Consider the following 19,734-nt stretch of genomic DNA (forward strand, 5'->3'; position numbering starts at 1 on the left):
TAGAGGCGGCGCGGGCCGGGGAGAGGGCTGCGGGGCGGGGAGCGGGCTCGGGACGAGGAGCAGGCGGTAGAGCGGAGAGAAGGCTGCGGGGCGGAGAAAGGGCTGCGGCGCGGGGAGTGGGCTGCGGGGCGGGGAGAGGGCTGCGGCGCGGGGACTGGGCTGAGGGGCGGGGAGAGGGCTGCGGGGCGGGGAGTGAGTTGCAGGGCGGGCAGAAGGCTGCGGGGCGGGGATCAGCGGGGAGGGGAGAGCGCTCTGGAGTGGGGAGCCGGTAGCGGGGCGGGGAGAAGGCTGCGGGGCGGGGAGAGGGCTCCGGGGCGGAGAGAAGGCTGCGGGGCGGAGAGAAGGCTGCGGGGCGGGGAGAGGGCTCCGGGGCGGGCAGAAGGCTGCGGGGCGGGGAGCGGGCTGCGGGGCGGGGAGAGCGCTCGGGGGCGGAGAGAAGGCTGCGGGGCGGGGAGCGGGCTGCGGGGCGGGGAGCGGGCTGCGGGGCGGGGAGCGGGCTGCGGGGCGGGGAGCGGGCTGCGGGGCGGGGAGAGCGCTCGGGGGCGGGGAGCGGGCTCCGGGGCGGGGAGAGCGCTCGGGGGCGGGGAGCGGGCTGCGGGGCGGGGAGAGCGCTCGGGGGCGGGGAGCGGGCTGCGGGGCGGGGAGCGGGCTGCGGGGCGGGGAGAGCGCTCGGGGGCGGGGAGCGGGCTCCGGGGCGGGGAGAGCGCTCGGGGGCGGGGAGCGGGCTGCGGGGCGGGGAGAGCGCTCGGGGGCGGGGAGCGGGCTGCGGGGCGGGCACAGCGCCGGGCGGGGCGGGGCGGGGAGCGCGGCCGGCCGGGGATGGCGTCTATGGCGGCTGCGATCGCGGCCTCGCGCTCCGCCGTCATGAGCGGGAACCGGCCTCTGGACGACCGGGAGCGAAAGCGCTTCACGTACTTCTCCTCGCTGAGCCCCATGGCCAGGAAGATCATGCAGGACAAGGAGAAGATCCGCGAGAAGTACGGGCCCGAGTGGGCGCGGCTCCCGCCGGCGCAGCAGGACGAGATCATCGACCGGTGCCTGGTGGGGCCGAGCGCCGCGGCGGCCCGCGAGCCCGGGGACGCGGACGACCTCGCGCGTTTCCCCAGCCTGCGGGGGCCCACCGGCCTGAAGGTGGTGCGCTTCGGGGACGAGGTAGGCGCGGGGGACCCTTTCCCCGGGCGCGCCCCGGGCGCTCCCCCAGCCCGTGGGCTCGGCCCCGTGCTGTCGCCCCGGGTGGTCCGCAGCGGTCGGATGACTTGGAAAACCCGAATGGAAATGGGCGGGGGTGGGAGGGTGGAGAAGGAGGGTCCCCGGGGCGCTTTTTCTAAGAGTCCTGGGAAGGGGGTCTTTAAGACCCACCATTTGGAACTGCCCCGCAAATTAATCCAGAACCATCATCTCCCAGACTAGCGGGCTGACCCAATCAGAACCAGCTAGGGGGTTTAAGCCTGACACGTCTCAGTTCTGATCTAGTTGTGTGGCATTTTTTAAGAGCCTGTTTTCCCCGGTGTAAAAAAAAAAGAATAACAATACCCACCCCAGGCCTGCCAAGGAAGGCTTTTCAGCAGATTGTTAATATTTGTCTTGAACTCGACGGGGGGTACGTGAAACCGCTTAGAGCGAATAAGAGAAAACTGCCTTCCAAGATTAGGAGGTGACACTCAAAGCCCTGAACAGTTTCTTGGGGGAGCGTGGTAAGCAGTTTTGTTTGGACGATGTGCATGGCGGCCCCACTTTTTCATACTCAAAACTACAGGGAAGAAGTTTGGTTCGGTGGACTCCAGCAAACCCTTGCTGCGAGTCTGAGTTGCAAAACTTGGTGAATTCCTGAGGGGCAGGCCTTGAGAAGAAAGAAACATTGAAACTTTTCTATCCATAAACAAGTTAGGGATGAACCGCAGCCACAAAGGCTGGAGTGTTTTCTCTGCTCAGAAACTTTTTGTCGGAAGTTTTTCTCATCAGACCTGTTTGGTGCCATTTACACTCTGCAATTTCAACATTAGCCATGAGAGGCCAAGTCTAGAGGATTGAAGAGGATAAAGATAGATCTTCCCTGTGAGGCTGCACTCTGGCGGGGCTAGGCTTGGAGAATTTTTCCTAGGAAGATGTGGACTGGGGAAGAAATTCTGCTTGGACGTGCAGAACATCATGAGACGTTAGTAATACACAGTGCATTGCACTTAAGTAGGAGGGAGGCAAAAATACAGAAATATGCCACCTGTGTTGTCTTATTCTGACAGAACCAAAAGAAAAGTCTCTGTCCGGTTTTAAGCAGAAGACTTTGCCAGAAAAAGCAAAGGTGTGATTAACTAAATATAGTTGCAAAAAGAGAGAAGATGAAAATACAAGTTTAAACCGTATTCCTAAGGTGGGAACATTTTGAGTATGAAAATATGCACCTCTATAAGATGTTTGCAGTATCTGTGCTCAGATTTGGGTGAGAAAAAGCAGATGGCATCTCTTTTAAAAGACTCATGAATAAATAACCAGAGGGGAAATAAACCTCTATGTACTTTGAAATGTTGCAGTGTCACTTTTTTTTTTTCTTCTTAGCTTGGTGTCCAGCTAAGAATATGCACAGGCCTGTTCATCATCAAAATACCTCTGCATACAAGGGCTTATCTCTTGATAAGGAAAGATGAACCCAAGTTAATTCTGTATTCTTTAATTCCTTAACTGGGTGCTACGTGGCATTGATTTTGCATTTGTAAGCCTAGTGGAATTTAGAAGTAAAAGTCACAGTTCACTGTGGTATCTGTATGTCCTTCGAGGAGCAAACTAGCCCTGTTTTTCAGAGTTGAACACGCTTTTTAAGGACTGAAGTATAGACTGAGAGAAATAGCTCACAAGACTGTATGCTTTGCAATGGGAGGCTTAGGTTTGATCTTGGCACCATATGGTACCTTGAGCACCATATCTAGTCTTGAACAGCACTGAGCGTGGCCCCCAAGTAAAAAATATCTTTTCAATTAGATTTTGCCTATGTGACTGGAGAAATAGTAGAGGAATTAAATGAGTATTCGTGTGGCCCTGGCTGTAGCCCTGCTACCTCATATGGTTCCCAGAGAACTATAAGGGGTCATTCCTACACACAGAGCCAGGAATAGCCCTTGAGCACTTCCAGAGGTGCCTTCCCATTTTCAAAAAAAAGGGCTGGAGAATGCTCCACAATATTTTGTAACCAATCTCAATACAGTATCTCTGAGGCTGGCACGGGACCCAGGCATTTGGCATGCAAAGCATGCGATCAGCCCACTGGGCTTTCTCTCTGGCCCAGAAATGTAACTTTTTGTTTCATTTTTGTTTGATTGGTTTTTGGGGTTGTTTTTCCCCCCATTTTTTAATTGAATATTCCTGAGATATACCATTACAAAGGAGTTCATGATTCGATTTCAGTCATACAATGATCCAACACCCATCCCTTCACCATACATTTCCCGCCTCCAGTGTCCCCCATTTTACTCCTGCCATTCCCCCCAACACCTCCCCACCCCAAATCCTGCCTCTATGGTGTGTAATTTTCTTCTTTCTCTCTCTTCTTCTGTGCATTATGGTTTGCGATACAGGTACTAAAAGGTCATTGTGTTTGTTCAGGCATTCAGAATTTTTATCAGGAAGCTAAGTTAGGCTGGAGTAGCTTTTTTTTTTTTTTTTTTTTTTTTGCTTTTTGATTCACACCCGGTGATGCACAGCGGTTAACTCCTGGCTCTGCACTCAGAAATAACTCCTGGCGGTGCTTAGGGGACCATGTGGGATGGTGGGAATTGAACCCGGGTCAGCCGCGTGCAAGGCAAATGCCTTACCCACTGTGCTATCCCTCTAGCCCCATGGAGTAGCTTTTATAACTGGGCTACAGCTTTGGGGTGTGAAAGTGATTGCTGAGGCTTCCAGAAGTATAGGGAAGTGGGGGAAGGTAGCCCATCCCAACCCCAAGAAAGCCTGCAGATTTCCCTCACAAAACCTACATACCCAATTTTCAGCAGATTATATCTTGGTGAGGATCGATGAGGCATCCTGAGATGGTGGAGTCTGACCAGGGGCAGGGCAGTGATTTTGGATTATGGAACAAGTGGCTGCCAGAGATTCTGCTTGCTGGACACCAGGCCAACCCACCCTGGTCTAATTTGCCCCAGTCTGTTCAGCCTTGCATAGGTCCAAGATTAACTGTGGCTGTTGATCTCTTTTGAGATTTATTTATGGGTCTCTGAAGCAAAGGCCAGTAGTAGAGCTTACACGGTAGTACTGGCGTTGGTTCATAGGGTTGATTGCCAGTGCTTCTAGGAATATAGCGAAGTGGGGGAAGGTAGCTCCTCCCAACTCCGAGAAAGTCTGGAGATATTTCCATCACAAAACCTGCGTATTCAAATTTTAACAGGTTAATATCTCAGTGAAGATGAGACAATGGAGTCCGGCCGGGAATATGGTGGCAATTTTGGATTGTGGTAGCAAGTGGCTGCCAAGGGCTCTACTTGGGTGGGCAGGCTTAATTTGACCCCTCTGATCTACCCCGCTCTGTTTAGCCTTGAGCAGGTCTGAGATTAACTGTGGTTTTTGATCTCTTTCAAGATTTATTTATAGGTCTCTGAAGCAAGGCAAATAAATAAGCTTGTAGGGCTGAGCTGGAGGTGATTTGTGTGTGCCTCCCACACACCTAACTTTTGGCCATTTAATTTCTTGGAAAATTTGGTCCTGAGTTGTTGGGATCTGGCCAGAGGGACAGTGGCAATTGGGGTATCAGGAAGCCTGAAGGCACCATCAGGCTGCTGATGTATTCATCCCGCAGGTACAGGTTGACCTGCTGGTGGCACCACACCCCAGAAATATAACTTTTTGATGTAAAATATTAGGTCTCCACTTTCTCTTCCACTCTAGAACTAACTTCCTTCCTTCCTTCCTTCCTTCCTTCCTTCCTTCCTTCCTTCCTTCCTTCCTTCCTTCCTTCCTTCCTTCCTTCCTTCTTTCCTTCCTTCCTTCCTTCCTTATCCCTCCCTCCTTCCCCTTTCCTCTCCTTCACTTTTTTTTTCTTTTTGGGTCACACCCAGCAATGCTTAAGGGTTACTCCTGCTCTGCGCTCAGGAATTACTCCTGGCAGTGCTGGGAGACCATATAGGATACCGGGATCTAACACAGGTTGGCCGCATGCAAGGCAAACGCTCTACCCGCTGTACTATCGCTCCAGCCCCCTATTTTTTTTTTTTTTTTTGGCTTTTTGGGTCACACCTGGCGATGCACAGGGGTTAATCCTGGCTCTACACTCAGGAATCTCTCCTGGCGGTGCTTAGGGGACTATATGGGATGCTGGGAATCGAACCCGGGTCTGCCGCATGCAAGGCAAACGCCCTACCCGCTGTGCTATTGCTCCAGCCCACAGCCCCCTATTTCTTTTTTTAAATATGTATATTTTGCAAGTCATAAGTATAAAATAATAGGGCCATTTTGGAATTGGAGGCAAGGCATTTTTGAAGACTAATTGTCATGATAAAATGTGTTACAGTGACTGTATAATAAGTCCTTGGCATTTCTTAGGCCTTCTAAGATTACAGGTGAGAAGACAGGAATAAAATAGGTAATTCCACTTTTAGGTGGAATTTTATATCTGGATATGAAAACACTAAATTGCAACTGTATATGTACCCTGTGCTCATTGTGACTTTATTTACAATACCCACAATATGGAATGTCCATTGACAGATGGATAAAATGTGACACATACACACACATCTTTGTACTATTACCAAAAGTAAATCACTGAATCTTGACATTTTTATACTAAGTAAAATAACTTAGAAAGGTGGTATATTATGTACCTCATGTTGACAAAGAAACAAAACAAATGAACAACAAAAACAAACTCTTAGATTTGTTTTCTCAATAGTACTGTGGTTATCATAGAAGATAGGGTGGACCCAAGGGTAGAATAACAAAGGGTGCTTTTCAGATGGTGTGGATGGAAGCTTGGTTTTTGGTATTATATATGATTGTCTAGTTGTGGAGCTGTACTCCTTGAAACTTTGTACAGTGTTGTAAATCACTGTTACTTTATAAAAAAAAAAAATCTCAAGCTAAAGCAAACAGGTTGTGGTTAAGAGTTCTCAAAAAGCCTTGAATAAGAGTGATTTAGTTACTCTTTTCTCCTTGCTGGAACTTTCAAAATTAAAACCAGCTGGGCCTCCCTCCCACAACATGTCCTCCTCCCCCCAAAAAACCTGATGGAAACACCTCGTGTGTGTTCATTCCTCTGTTCTCGCTGCTCCTTATCCCTAGCTTCAAGGTCTCATAACTGCTGACCTGCTCTTCAGTGATTTTTCTCCACTAATCAGAACAGGTGACCCTTTTAAGTGTCTGTTAAAGCTAGGCATGTAGTATTTGATGGTTATGAAAGAGGAAGGGAAGAGAGGGAAGAAGGAATTTTGGCTCCTGAAAGGCTCTGTGACTTTTAACTTCCGCTGCCTCCTGCTCTGCAAGTTGGGTCCATTGATTTGTATTTTCTGCAGCACCCCAGTATCTGGGCTGGAGCGATAACACAGCGGGTAGGGAGTTTGCCCTGCACGCAGCCGACCTGGGTTCGATTCCTCCGCCCCTCTCGAGAGCCCAGCGAGCCACCAAGAGTATCTTGCCCATACAGCAGAGCCTGGCAAGCTCCCGTGGCATATTCGATATGCCAAAAACTGTAACAAGTCTCACAATGGAGGTGTTACTGGTGTCTGCTCGAAAAAAATCAGTGAGCAACAGGATGACGGTGACGGTGACAGTAGCCCCAGTATCTAAAAGCATCCCTGGCACTTGGAAAATGGATATCTGGTGAGCTTAACCCTGAATTAGTGCTAATTCTGCCCCAGTCCTAGGTACCTGAACTCTGGAATCTGGATTCTCGCTTTCTAATGAGTTTTTCTTTTTTCTTTTCTTTTTTTTTTTTTAGGAAAAGTATTTTATTTTCCTCTTGTATTTGCTTTAAATCTTGCTTTACAAAGTTATGAAGTTCACAGCTTTATACGCTATTTGCTTATAAACATTTTTGCAGTCGGGTGTCATCTAATTTCATTCTTCCAATTTATGTTCCATAAAACAAAAAGCAGATCACACAGTGCTGGAACAGTTCAAGGCATGTTTCTCATAAGCAGGAAAAAGATCTTCAACAGTTTCTTCTTCAAGACTCCTCCCAGCCCTGTTCTGTGGGGCCACCACCTCCAACCCTTCAGCAGCTCTGGGGAACCAAGAGTCACATGACCAAACAGAGCTGCATCCTTACACTAGGAGTCACTATGTGCATATGCAACTTAGTACAGCCCCAATCACCTGTGGCACAGGTTCTGTTCCCACCCACTATACAGCTTCTCTGAAATCCTGAGGACTCTGATGCCTGGGGCAGGGCTGAAACCACTAATGAGTTTTTCAAATAATCAATTTTACCTAGCCCTTTTTTTCTTCTTTCTCTTCTTATTTTTTTTTTCTGTCTTTAGTAAAAATCCAAAAAAGAAAATTTTGGGGTTATATCCCAAGTATTTTGGACTTGTTTTTTATGGAAGGTGAAATTTATAATTATGATTTCCACCTTCTGACTGATCCCTATAATTTTTCAGGAAAGGTGATAGGGTGGATTTGTCTTTCCATATCCGTGCACCTGATGTTCTGTCACCTAACCACTGGCAGGAGGTTGAGAATATGGGTCAGTGCCCAGATCCTGTACTAAAAACTCCCACAGGGAGGCTACTAGGCCTCCGCTGCAGACTTCTTAACCTTCAGAGTGATGCGATGCCTCTTTGTCCTGGGTCACTGCGTAGCTGTGAGCTATGAAAAGGGCTGCAACATTTCTCAGGTTCAGTGAGAGGCTGACCCAGTGACTTCCAGGAAACAAGTTTTGTAAATAAGTTAAAATGAATATACTGCTTGAGTGCCAGGAGTAACAAGGAAGGATGTTGTCAGATGTTTGGAGTCATCTTTTAATTGACAAGAGACACTTTAATACTTAGCAAGAGATTACTCAGTACTGAAGAAGGTAGAAATGAAAGAAGGGAGGGACGGAGAGCTGTAACTGTCATTTTAAGCCTTCATGCATGTTTTTGTGCTTTTTTCCTTAAACTTGTCCTTCACCTACACCATTTACCGTACCTTATCACACTAGCACTGAGTTTCTGCTGTCATCTGTGGACACCCAAGTTTCTGAATTTCTGTTCATGGTGGGATGTGCCCAGTAGTTACAGTTTAACTACTTTCCTGTTGTTGAAACTGCAGTTTTGTGCAGTGGAGTTAAACATATTACAAGTCAAAGGAAAAGGCATTGATTCCATAAATATATAAATAGTAGTTTTTAAGAACAAGCAGTTGTTGGGGGAAGAAAAGAGCTGTTCTTTCTTTCCTTCCCCCTTCCTTTGGCAGACAGTTTGGTGCATATGGTGATGCTAAGGGCCCCGCATCGGGATCACTCCCAGCAGTGCTCTGTGGCCCATCTGCACTGCCAGGGATTGAACCTGAGTCAGGCGCATGCAAGGCAAATTCCTTCATCCTTACACGATCTCTTTGGCCCAATTTATTCTTCACCTTTTTGTATTTGTTTTTGTTTTGGAGCCATACCTGGCAATGTTCAGGGGTTATTCCCTGCTCTGCACTCAGGAATTACTCTTGATGGTTTTTAGGGGACCTTATTGGATGCTGGGGATCGAACCTGGGTCAGCTGCATGGGACATTGTTATAAATGATGAACCAATATTGACACATCATTACCCTCAAGCTATAGTTTATTTTACACTCTTTGGTTTTGTACACACTTCGGGCTTTAGACAAGTACCAATAATAGGTATTCTTTATACAGGATAGTTTTACTGTGGCAACAATTCTCTGTGTTCTGCCTATGTATCCTTTCTTTCTCCTTTAAGCCTCATAACCACTGATCTTATGGTCTCTATGGTTTTGCCATTTCTAGAACATCATAGAGTTGGGATCAGATGTTAGCCTTTTCGAAATCTCTTCTTCTTTTTTTTTTTTTTCTTTTTGGGTCACATCTGGTGATGCACGGGGGTTACTCCTGGCTCTGCACTCAGGAATTACACTTGGCGATGCTGGGGGACCATATGGGATGCCGGGGATCAAACCCGGGTCGGCCGCAAGCAAGGCAAATGCCCTACCTGCTGTGCTATCTCACTCCAGCCCCTCAAAATCTCTTCTTTATCTTAATTCCCCTGTGACTTTTCTTAATAGCCCATTACTAAAAAAGAGCTGACTGATAATTCCATTGTCTAGATCTGTGGTTCATTGATTTATTTTTATACTGAAGGACATCTTGATTGCTCTCAGGTTTGGGTAAGGTTCTAAATAGATCTGACCTAAACACCCATGTGTAGGTTTTTGGGTGGTCATAACTTTCCAGTTCTTAACTGACAATAAACTTGGTTGCATCACTTCTGTTTGTAATGTGCTCCTATGTTTTCTGTGTCTTGACAATGGCAAGGACATGAAGAATGTGCTCCATGGTGGCTGTGCCTAGTGGACTGGCAGCCTGTCACACTGGAGGAGTGACACAGTCAGCAGAAGGAGTCGGTTCCTGCCCTATAGACGCTGCTGTCTGAAACATATTTCTCTAGCCTCAAGTGCTCTGTACCTAGGAGTTGAATGCTGGATCAAATGGCAATTATTCCTTGATGTTTTTGAGCAACCACCACACTATTTTCCTTAAAATATTTTCTACCACCCTGTTTCCCTGCTATCCAATATGGTCCCCCAAACACCACCAAGAGTAATTCCTGAGTGCAGAGCAGGGAATAATCCCTGAGCATTGCTAGGTATGGCCCCAGAACAGAAACCAGAGGAGCCAGTTTGTTTGCTTGCTGTTCATCATGGGAGTAGAAGATGATATGTGAGTGTGTATGCCTACATACGGCTGTGCGCTTGTGCTGTGTTGCCACTTTGCAATCCTGATCCCATTTTTGCATCCTACTGCCTGGAGACCCTGTATTTTGCTGTCTTTTTTTTTTTTTTTTTTTGCTGCCTTTTGTGGCTGAAGCCTGCAGCCAATGGCTGATATCAGCGCCTCAGTCACACTTTTTGTTTGGCATGTTTATTTTGTAAAGTACTTTATTATTTTTTATGAGCTCAGAATTGCAGACATCTCAGGAATTTACCCCTTGACTTTAGTTTTTTACTGAAGCAAACAAAAGAATGTGGTTTAACACCAGATTGGGGGGAAAAATCGGGAAAATTCAATCTCTCTATGATGGTTTGGAATTTTAGCTAACATGGAGCTGTAGCCATGGAATAGGCTGTCTCCATTCTCATTTGTCTTACCAAGTCAGAAAACTTACTTTAATCTTTTTAGATTTCCAAGGGACTCAAAGGTACATAATTACATTTTGAGAGATCTTAACTTGTCACATGATAATGGAAGATCAGCACCAGTGTGCTCCGCCCACAGCCAGGAATCCTGCTGCTCTCCTGCTGGTCGGTGTCCACAGAGTGTCCCTGGGCTCTTCCACCTGGGAATACAAGGAGCGTATTTGCCAACTAATATCCACAAGTACAAATCAATAGTAAGGGGCTCTTATATTTTACTGTTCTCCTTTAGTTGTCCCATCAGAAAGCCAAGTTCTTATTTTATCATCTAAGAACTTAGGATTCCTTTGATCATAGGATTTTAAGGATTAAGATTATTTTGGTCAGCTGCACCCTGTCTTCCTCTCACCCCCGCCCCCACCTCCCCACTCCCCATCAACACACAGTTGGAGATAGGCTAGCTGTCACATTCTGTTCACCAAGGTTTGTTACTCGTTCCTCCCAGTAGCCCATTTCCAGTTTGGGAGGAACAATTTGTAAATAGAGAAATAGTAGCAGCGGGTAGGGCGTTCGCCTTGCACACGGCCGGCCCGGGTTCAATTCCTCCACCCCTCTCGGAGAGCCCAGCAAGCTACCAAGAGTATCCCGCCCGCACGGCAGAGCCTTGGCAAGCTCCCTGTGGTATATTTGATATGCCAAAAACAGTAACAACAAGTCTCACAGTGGAGATGTTACTGGTGCCCGCCCGCTCAAGCAAATCGATGAGCAATGGGATGACAGTGACAGTGACCTGAAACTCCAGGTGAGAAGAGAGTGACTCACTTCCTAACTTTAATTCCTCATTATAGTTTGTTTAAATCTATTTATTTAGAACCATTTATTTAGATGGTTTAAATCTATTTATTTAGAACACTATTAAATAGTGTTTGGGGTGTTCCTGGCATAGCACTGGAGAACTATGTATTGGGAATTGAATAAGCCTCCTGCATGCAAAGCATGTGCTCCAGCCCTTTAACCTATTTCTTTTGGTTCAAATTAATTTTTTTTTTTTATAGGACCACATGTGGTAATGCCCGTAGTGTCTGGGAACTACTCTTCTTAGTGTTGAGGCCTGTTAGGGCCATTTCTGATAGGCCATGCAGTATCAGGGCCTACCACACTTGCTGTGCCCGTGTTTTGCCAGCTGAGCTAGCTCCTCTTTCCCTTTAAACTTTTTCCTCTGAGCCAGGAACAGTAGTGCAGAGACTATGCTGGGAGTGAAGCTGACTCTGAAAGAAAAGAGAATGGGGAGGCAGAGAACGTGGCTCATACGAGGCAGGGGGAGCAGGAACTACTCTTGGCGGGAGGGAAGATACCATTTATTTGAAACATTTTGTGGCAGTCCAGTCTCTATATTGGTTTGTTTAAACCATTTTCAGTCTGTATCACCCAGTGTGTCTCAGTTCTAGTTAGAAAACTATCCCAAATAGAACCTGGGCAGAGAGGACCTTGTGTGAGTTTGGAGTACTTAGAGTAAGTACAATGTTTCATGAAGTGAAACAATAAATAAAAAATTAAATATTTGGGGCTGGAGTGATAGCACAGCGGGTAGGGCGTTTGCCTTGCACGTGGCCGACCCGGGTTCGAATCCCAGCATCCCATATGGTCCCCTGAGCACCGCCAGGAGTAATTCCTGAGTGTAGAATCAGGAGTAACCCCTGTGCATCTCCGGGTGTGACCCAAAAAGCAAAAAATATATATATATATATATATATATATATATATTTATACTATATATAATATAGAACATGCAGTGTTAGGGATCAATCTAACAATCTCTTGTTCTATGTACCCACTTAGATTGGAGTGGGTTTCAGAGGGGAACCTTGGAAAGTTGTATTCCTTGTCACTTGTTTAGGCAAGTGAACAAAACATAATTTTTTTTGGATTTCAGGGTGAGTTCCTCAGTGATTATTCTGAAGATCTCTTTTTGGTGAGTGTGAACAGTGATTGCAGAGTTCTCATGATAATGAAACACTTGCATTAAACTGCCGTGTTCTGGGGCCGGAGCGATAGCACAGCGGGTAGGGCGTTTGCCTTGCACGCGGCCGACCCGGGTTCGATCCCCGGCATCCCATATGGTCCCCTGAGCACTGCCAGGAGTAATTCCTGAGTGCAAAGCCAGGAGTAACCCCTGAGCATCGCTGGGTGTGACCCAAAAAGCAAAAAAATAAAATAAAATAAAATAAAATAAAATAAAAATAAACTGCCGTGTTCTTCTTTGAGTTTGCCGATCATCACCTTCCAGATCTCTGGTAGATGCATGATGGGAGGAAGGGGCCTAGATACCCTGCTGTTGACTGGCAGATATCCTGGATCTTCTGTCCTTGCATTTAACCCTCCCAGTAACCTTGCAAAGGGAGCACACATTTCCTCTAAAAGGCTGTCATCTTCCCTTCGCCATGCAGCTAACTGCTGGTAGGTTTGAGACCTGAACCTGGAAAGTATTCTTCCTTTTTTTCGCTCAGATTCCCTATCATGAGTTTCTGGTGGTATCCCCATTAGTCATTCAAATGTCATTTGGCAAGAGAGGGACATGATCATGACTGGCAGCCACTGCTCCCCTCCACTTCTGTTCCCCTCTGCCACCTCAGGGTGAGGATAACCCAGACAGAGAAGGTCAGCACATTTTCTGCAGAGCATCAAAGCATCAGGCTTGTTTAAAGCCAGCCATGGAGGATATTTTTAAATTTGGTTCCCTCCAGGGCCTCGGGTGGATTCAGTATGTTTGGATATGATTTCAGTTTTATTCTTGAAATTTTTTATTTTTCAGGACATAACTTGGCAAGATGAACACTCTGCCCCCTTTTCCTGGGAAACAAGGGTAAGTTGAATTAAATTTAGATTCATTTGTTCTCTTAAGAATTGTCTTACATATTTTTCTTTTCTGCATATGATCAACTTAGGAGGTAGCCCCACTGCCAGGCTACAAGTGAGGTGCCTGGTAGAATAGAGGTGGGAAGGAAAATAGTGATGAGTTAGGAGCACTGCTTTGTGGTTTGGTAGTAGAATTTACACCCCAGAACTCTTTGACTAGGGTTACTCATCACCTCTAGTCACCTAAGAAAATAGGATCCTTTCTCCGCTCATACCTCTCTGCAGTGCTCCAGAGACAAAGCTTTGAGGAAAGTTTTAAAAATTATATTTTGGGAAATAATAGCTGCCTTCACTGAAATAAAAACCTGAAGGGCAACAGGATCAGGAAATTGGGTGAGTGGGGGAGAATGGCAGAGCAATATTCCAGATATATCAACATTGCCTGGAATAATGAGCTCTAAAGCGCATGAATCCTAAAGGTGATGGGGCTGGAGCGATAGCACAGCGGGTAGGGCATTTGCCTTGCACGTGGCTGACCGGGGTTCGATTCCCAGCATCCCATATGGTCCCCTGAGCACCACCAGGAGTAATTCCTGAGTGCAGAGCCAGGACTGACCCCTGTGCATTGCCGGGTGTGACCCAAAAAGAATTAAAAAAAGAAAAGAATCCTAAAGGTGAAAGTGAAAAGGAAAGGCTGTTCTTGGTACTGTATGAACCCAAAATAAACAGGTGATAGTTATATGTTAGTATACTGCCTGAACAAAAACAGGCAGATGAACTATGTATTTAAAACAGGTAAACATAGTCATATGTGAGTGAACACAACCCATCTTGGATTGCTTACTTCACTCTCATGTACTGTCCTGGTCATCATTCATTTTGCTGCATCATCATTCCCCCCAGAGTTGCTTGGAGAATTGAGTTTAACTGATTTATTTAATTGATTTATTCATTTATTTTGGTTTTTTTTGGCCACACCTGGTGGTACTCAAGGCTTACTCCTGACTCTGTGCCTTGGGGTCACTTCTCTTGGTTTGTGGGACCATATGTGATGGCAGATTGAACCACAGTTTGGCTACATGCAAGACAAGCACCTAAATCCCTGTTATATCTGTGGCCCCAGTTAGTTATTTTAATTCATTCCCCTGTCTTTATTTGCCAAAGTAGAAGTGTACTAGAAAGCACTGAAATGATTAAGAGGTATTGGTAGACCATGGAAAGAAGGCAAAGCCCAGGATTTTTTGAATTCTTGGGCATTCTCTGCTGTGGTGGAGTGTTCTTTCCATAATGGCTGACCAAGATGACAACTGGATTAGGACTTGAGGTCCAGACCGGGTCAAGCACAGTGTGCTTGAAAAGACATGTTTCTTAGTGCTTTGCTTGTCCCCATAGTTGCTCAGCAGAAATGGGCATTCACTGATCTGCAGGGAGTATAGGTTAGAAAGTGGCAAAAACTGAGGGGGTCTGCAGAAGGCCTACTTACAACTTCCTGGAATCACTAGACCAAGAATTTCTTGTTCCAGTTGTGAACTATTGTGATAACAAGTTGTTCCTTGATATCTTTTACTCCCCATCCACCAATCTTACAGAGGGACCTGTATCTTAAAATGAAGTACTTGACAAGGCTAGATGGATAAGGACAGTTGGCATTGCTATAGAGGTACAGTATTTTGTAAATGATTGCTGATCCCTCCAAGTGAAGTGAACTGTCTTTAAGATGTGGAAACTCATGCAAATTGAGTCGATTTTTACATTAGAGTTAAGAGGTGGCTTCCAAAACCTTGAGTTTGATCCCTAACACTGCATGGTCTGTCCCTAGCATTACTGGCTGTTTCCCTGGTAGCCTCAGGCAATTAAAAAAAAGTAAATAAAAACAATAAAAATCAATGTCATAATTTTGTTCTGTTGTATTATCAGTTGTGTATGTGATAAAAGTAAATGATGCAGAAAATAAAAGATTACTTCTGAGAATACCAGGGGTTAATGCAGATGAACACACTTATTTAGCAAACCAGAGATTCCTTCAGGACACCATTATGCTGGGTCATAATATTCTAAAAATATAGATGCAAGCCTGTGCATCCTGTATATGTTTATTTTTTTCTTTCTCTGCAGCAGATTAGCAACTTAGATTTGCGCAGAGGCAGAGAGAGTGAAACTGGTCTGATTGAAGCTTGAGTCTCCCTAGGGACTGGACATTAACTAAGGAGTGATTAAGATTGGTGGATAGGGAGTAAATGATATCAAGGAACAACTTGTTATCACATTAGCTCACAACTGCAACAAGAAAATTCTTGGTCTAGTGATGCCAGGAAGTTGTAAGTCAGCAGAAAGTCCATCGTCATGTTGGAGTTCAGTAAGGGTCTTGGGGTGCCTCTTTGGTGAGCTTTCTATGTATAAATAATGTGGTAAGCAAGTGGCGCTCCGTAGGTTGGGTATGGGGTAGCCCAAAAAACAACTGAGGTGTTGCTAGATAGGGTCCTTTGCTTTTGATGACATTATAGTGATAAAGGCACAAGGAAGTCAATATATTTTGAGTATCTGGAAACCCTGTGCCTTATAATGTACCTTATTAGATTATCTGTTCTCAAGAATTTGTCTTATCATTCATACATAAGGTATAAAGAAACTAAGATCGGGAACAGAGAAAATCAAAGGATTCTTGGATGCTAACTGTAGAACTGAGGTTAGCAAACAGGGAGGAGGAATAGAGTGAGGGGAGCCCAGTGGACTATGATGGGGATGTTGGCACTTTAGTGGGAGCGTGGAAGTGTGAATTGGACTTCATATGCAGTTTTGTAAATTAATGTCACTTCACTGCCTCTCTCTGTCTCTAAACCTTAAGTGCTTCTTAATTAGCTGGTTGTAGGATGGAGATTTCACTTCTTACTAACTTGCTACAGATAAACACAACAAGAATGAGGCAGGGCTTAAGGCAGTTTCTGAAACAGGACTCACCTACTGTGAACCGTAGGCCTGGAAAGTGGCCTTGAAGCAAGAAGAGCTAATTCAGTATAATGTGGGTTACATTTGTGGAGCTCATTGCCAGTGAATCCCCACTGGGTCTCGTAGGAGACTGGAAACTTGAGGATAGTCAATAAAATCAAGGTCTTTGTGTGTTTGTTTGTTTTGCTTTTTGGGTCACACCCAGCAATGCACAGGGGTTACTCCTGGCTCTGCACTCAGGAATTACTCCTGGCGGTGCTCAGGGGACCATATGGGATGCTGGGAATCGAACCCCGGTCGGTCACGTGCAAGGCAAACGCCCTCCCTACCCACTGTGCTATCGCTCCAGTCCCTAAAATCAAGTTTGTATATGTGCAAATGTACTTCACTCACATCCTTTTAGTGGAGAGAACCATCGACACTTGTGGTTCAAAGCTCTTAGTTCCATTTACTATTCCCTCACAGTGAAAACTGTCTCTTGTCATGAACTTGTGGGTTCATTGTCTTCTCACGTTTCAGTTTTATCTCTTTAAATCAAGTTACATAGTTGAATGCTAGAATCTTATAGGAGTAAAATAGCTTTCAGAAAGCAAAGACTTATCCTTTTACTGTGTTTATGGTCTCTGTTGAGTTCTAGAAAGCCCCATTTGATCCCCCAAGCACTGCTGGGAGTAATTTCTGCGTGTAGAGATAGCAGTAACCCCTCAGCATCATCACTTATGGCCCTTAAAATCCAGAACCTGTTTGGGAATCTGCAGACAGGAGAGGTCTTTGGTGCAGGACTGGACAATTGGAACCCATTTTTTGCTCTCCTTGTGTGATGGCTTCCTCTCTATCATTTATTGATACAGAATGAAGCAGCCTTTCCCTCCGCCACCCCGCCTCCCCCCCATGACTCAGTGGCTCATCGTTTGGTCAGGACTCAGCCAAGCAATTCTTTTGGCCTTTCCTGTGTGGCTCACATGTCAATTGACAGCTTGTTAGGAGCTGACAGCTCCAAGATAACCTCACTTTTTTGTTGGCGTTAGTGCAAGCTGTCACCTGTGCCCAGAGATTCATCTCAGCATCTTCACCTAGTGTTGGAAGTGTCCCCTGAGTGTGACGGTGGAAACCTGAAAGACCTCTTGCGACTTGGGCTTGGAAATCACCTACACCGTGTCTGCTTTGCTCTGTCCAGGCTCAGTCCAGCCCAGATTCATGGTGTAAGGAAATTGGTTGTTCTTAGAGAGTTGCAGAGAAGTTGTAGCCATTTTTAAATCACTGTGTACCCCCAGCAGCTGTGACCCCAGACTGTTTCTCTCACTGGTTTTATCCATCAGCTACAATTTCTTTCTAATGTAAATGTTTGTTTAAATGTAATAATGAATTATGTGAAGTTTGTGATCTTAGCAGTGTGTAAGTGTTTCATTGTGTCAGTAAGTATGTTGACATGGTGTATAGTTCACTGACCTCCTAGGCACAGAACTTTCCTTTTCTTTCAAAAACAGAAACTGTCTCCATTGAACACTAACTCTCTTAGCACCTGGCACCCACTATTCCCCTCTCTGTCTCAATAATTTTTTTATTGATTTTTCAGAAATTCAGCAGATACTGATTATATGTTCACTCAGTGTCAGGCATGCTTAATTTTTAGAGATAGTAATCACTATCACCCCCCCAAAAAAAAGCTGCTTTGGGTAGCAGAATTCATACACAAGGAAAGCTTTACCCTCACAATCATTCCTTCGCTCATTTCTTTCCTTCACTCAAAACATACTTATATACGTATCAGTTGGTATATCTCGTATGTTCTCTGACATAGATCCACAGATATGAGTGCCCCCTAAGCACCCAGCTCTTTCTGTGCTCCGGGTTCTTAGTGTCTGATAGTCAGATCAACTGAGGGGCAAAGTCAGCTTGTCCACAGATCAGAGGTAAGAGTCCCATGGGTTTGGTGCTTCCTGTCCTGCTGCAGCTTCCTGTATAGGCTACTTTGTGTGGGCCAGCCCGTGCTGTGCTGGGGACCCTGGTTGCTGCTTTGGTCAAGCCAGCTGTGACCAGGAGAGCCCTTGGTAGCCCAGAATTCTTCTGCTTACCCTTCCTGCCTAACCCTCCCGGTCTGCAACAGAGCCTCTGATCTTGTTCGTTAGAGAAAGAAATCTCTTGGGGTGAGTTTGGGAAGGGGGATGGTGCTAGCTGTCATCTTTTCCACTCATCCATCAACTTGGCAGCTGTGCAGGGTGGGAGGAAACTCATGGGACTCCACAGTAGATTCCTCTCTCATGCTACTGAAGTTTCAGAGGAAGAAAATTTTCAACTCTTGGAATGCTCCAAAGAAGGGAAGAGGAGTCCAAGAACAGAGAGGATTTTTGGCATTCCCCAGTCGGTCTGGACTGGAAATTCAGAGAGTGCCCGTGGAGGCAGGTCAGGTCCCAGGCCTGAGTTGCTGGGCTCTGGGGAACCCTCCCCTTTGATTTCCCCATCCAGGCTGTCTGACTTTTTTCCTGTCTGTCCAGTCCTTCCCTCAATGCTCAGTTATCTAACTGGAAGTAGTAAATGTGCTGGAATGGGGATGGGAACCTTGATTTCTTTGGTTTCACAAGGTCTCTGAGGGCTAAGAAAGAATCTCAGATTAGGGTTCTCCTCCCCACATCCACCCAGCCCCGCTTCTTACCCAGCATCAAGGGAGCACTTAGGCTTTCATCTGGGCCAGTGTCGGTAGGGCATTTGCCTTGCATGTGTCTGACCCCGGTTCGATCCCCGGCTTCCCATGTGATCCCCCCAAACCAGCCAGATCTAATTCCTGAGTGCAGAACCAGGAGTCAGCCCTGAGCACTGCCAGGTATGGCCCCCAAACAAACCAAAATGTTTGTCTGTGAGAGCTCAGTGTCATCATTGCTCAGAAGTTGGGACAGAGGGCCAGGAAGGTAGTTGTTGGCATTGTTGAACAGGTTGAGCCAGGTGGTGACCCAGCAGGTGCTTCATGCTATAACAAGACACAAGGGCATTCCATCAGGATGTTCTGTCTTAGAGAATTCCCTAGGCTCTGAGCTTGGCTGTCCATTTTATTCCTAGCCAAGACTTCCTGAAAAATGTAACATGAACTTACAGTATAGTTCCTGTACCACTGTGGCCCCCAAGCCCGTCACCCTATCTCTGCCCAGCAGTTCTGTCTCTCTTCTCCTTGGTCCCATCCCTGTTGCCCACAACTTAGGTCTTTCCTGACTTTCATTTAGAGCAATGAATGTGTCAACCTTCTCAGCCCAGGGCGCCAGGGAGCCCCTTTGTCCTAGGTCTCTCCTTCCGCCCCAGCCCCTCTCGTCTCAGGTCCCGGTACTCCCCTCAGTACATTTGCTCAAACCACCCTTGAAGGTTCAGCCTATCCTTGGACCCAGAGAAATCCAGATTCTTTTGAACATGCCACGTTTCCCCAGGTATAGTTTAACCTTCGGAGCGTTTCCTCATTCAGTCCTCACCAGACCCCATTTTGCAGATGAGGAAATGGGGACATAGAGTGAGAGATTTTGAACCAAACTTCGGGCCTTGATTTTCACACACAAATCCTCTGCCCCCTTGAACATAGGCGTGCCTCCATAGAGGGAATTATAAGGCCATGTCTGGATATTTATTGATTTAATTGGGGTTCTTGTGAAGTGACAATCCTCCAATATAGAGACTCTTTCTCTTTCT

At 46.2% G+C, this 19,734-nt stretch overlaps 1 protein-coding gene across 1 annotated transcript in view; it reads left to right on the top strand.

Moving 5' to 3' along the window:
- The first annotated feature begins 771 nt into the window (after positions 1–771).
- The window catches only part of C9H1orf198 (chromosome 9 C1orf198 homolog), a 40,257-nt gene continuing 21,294 nt past the window's right edge, over positions 772–19,734 (top strand). The window contains exons 1-2 of the mRNA XM_004620312.2: positions 772–1,152; positions 13,076–13,126. Of these exons, the coding sequence (XP_004620369.2) occupies positions 820–1,152; positions 13,076–13,126 (384 nt within the window). The 5' untranslated portion in view covers positions 772–819. The remainder of the gene's footprint in view (positions 1,153–13,075; positions 13,127–19,734) is intronic.

The sequence above is a fragment of the Sorex araneus genome, chromosome 9 (assembly GCF_027595985.1).
Source record: "Sorex araneus isolate mSorAra2 chromosome 9, mSorAra2.pri, whole genome shotgun sequence".
NCBI classification, from domain to species: domain Eukaryota; kingdom Metazoa; phylum Chordata; class Mammalia; order Eulipotyphla; family Soricidae; genus Sorex; species Sorex araneus.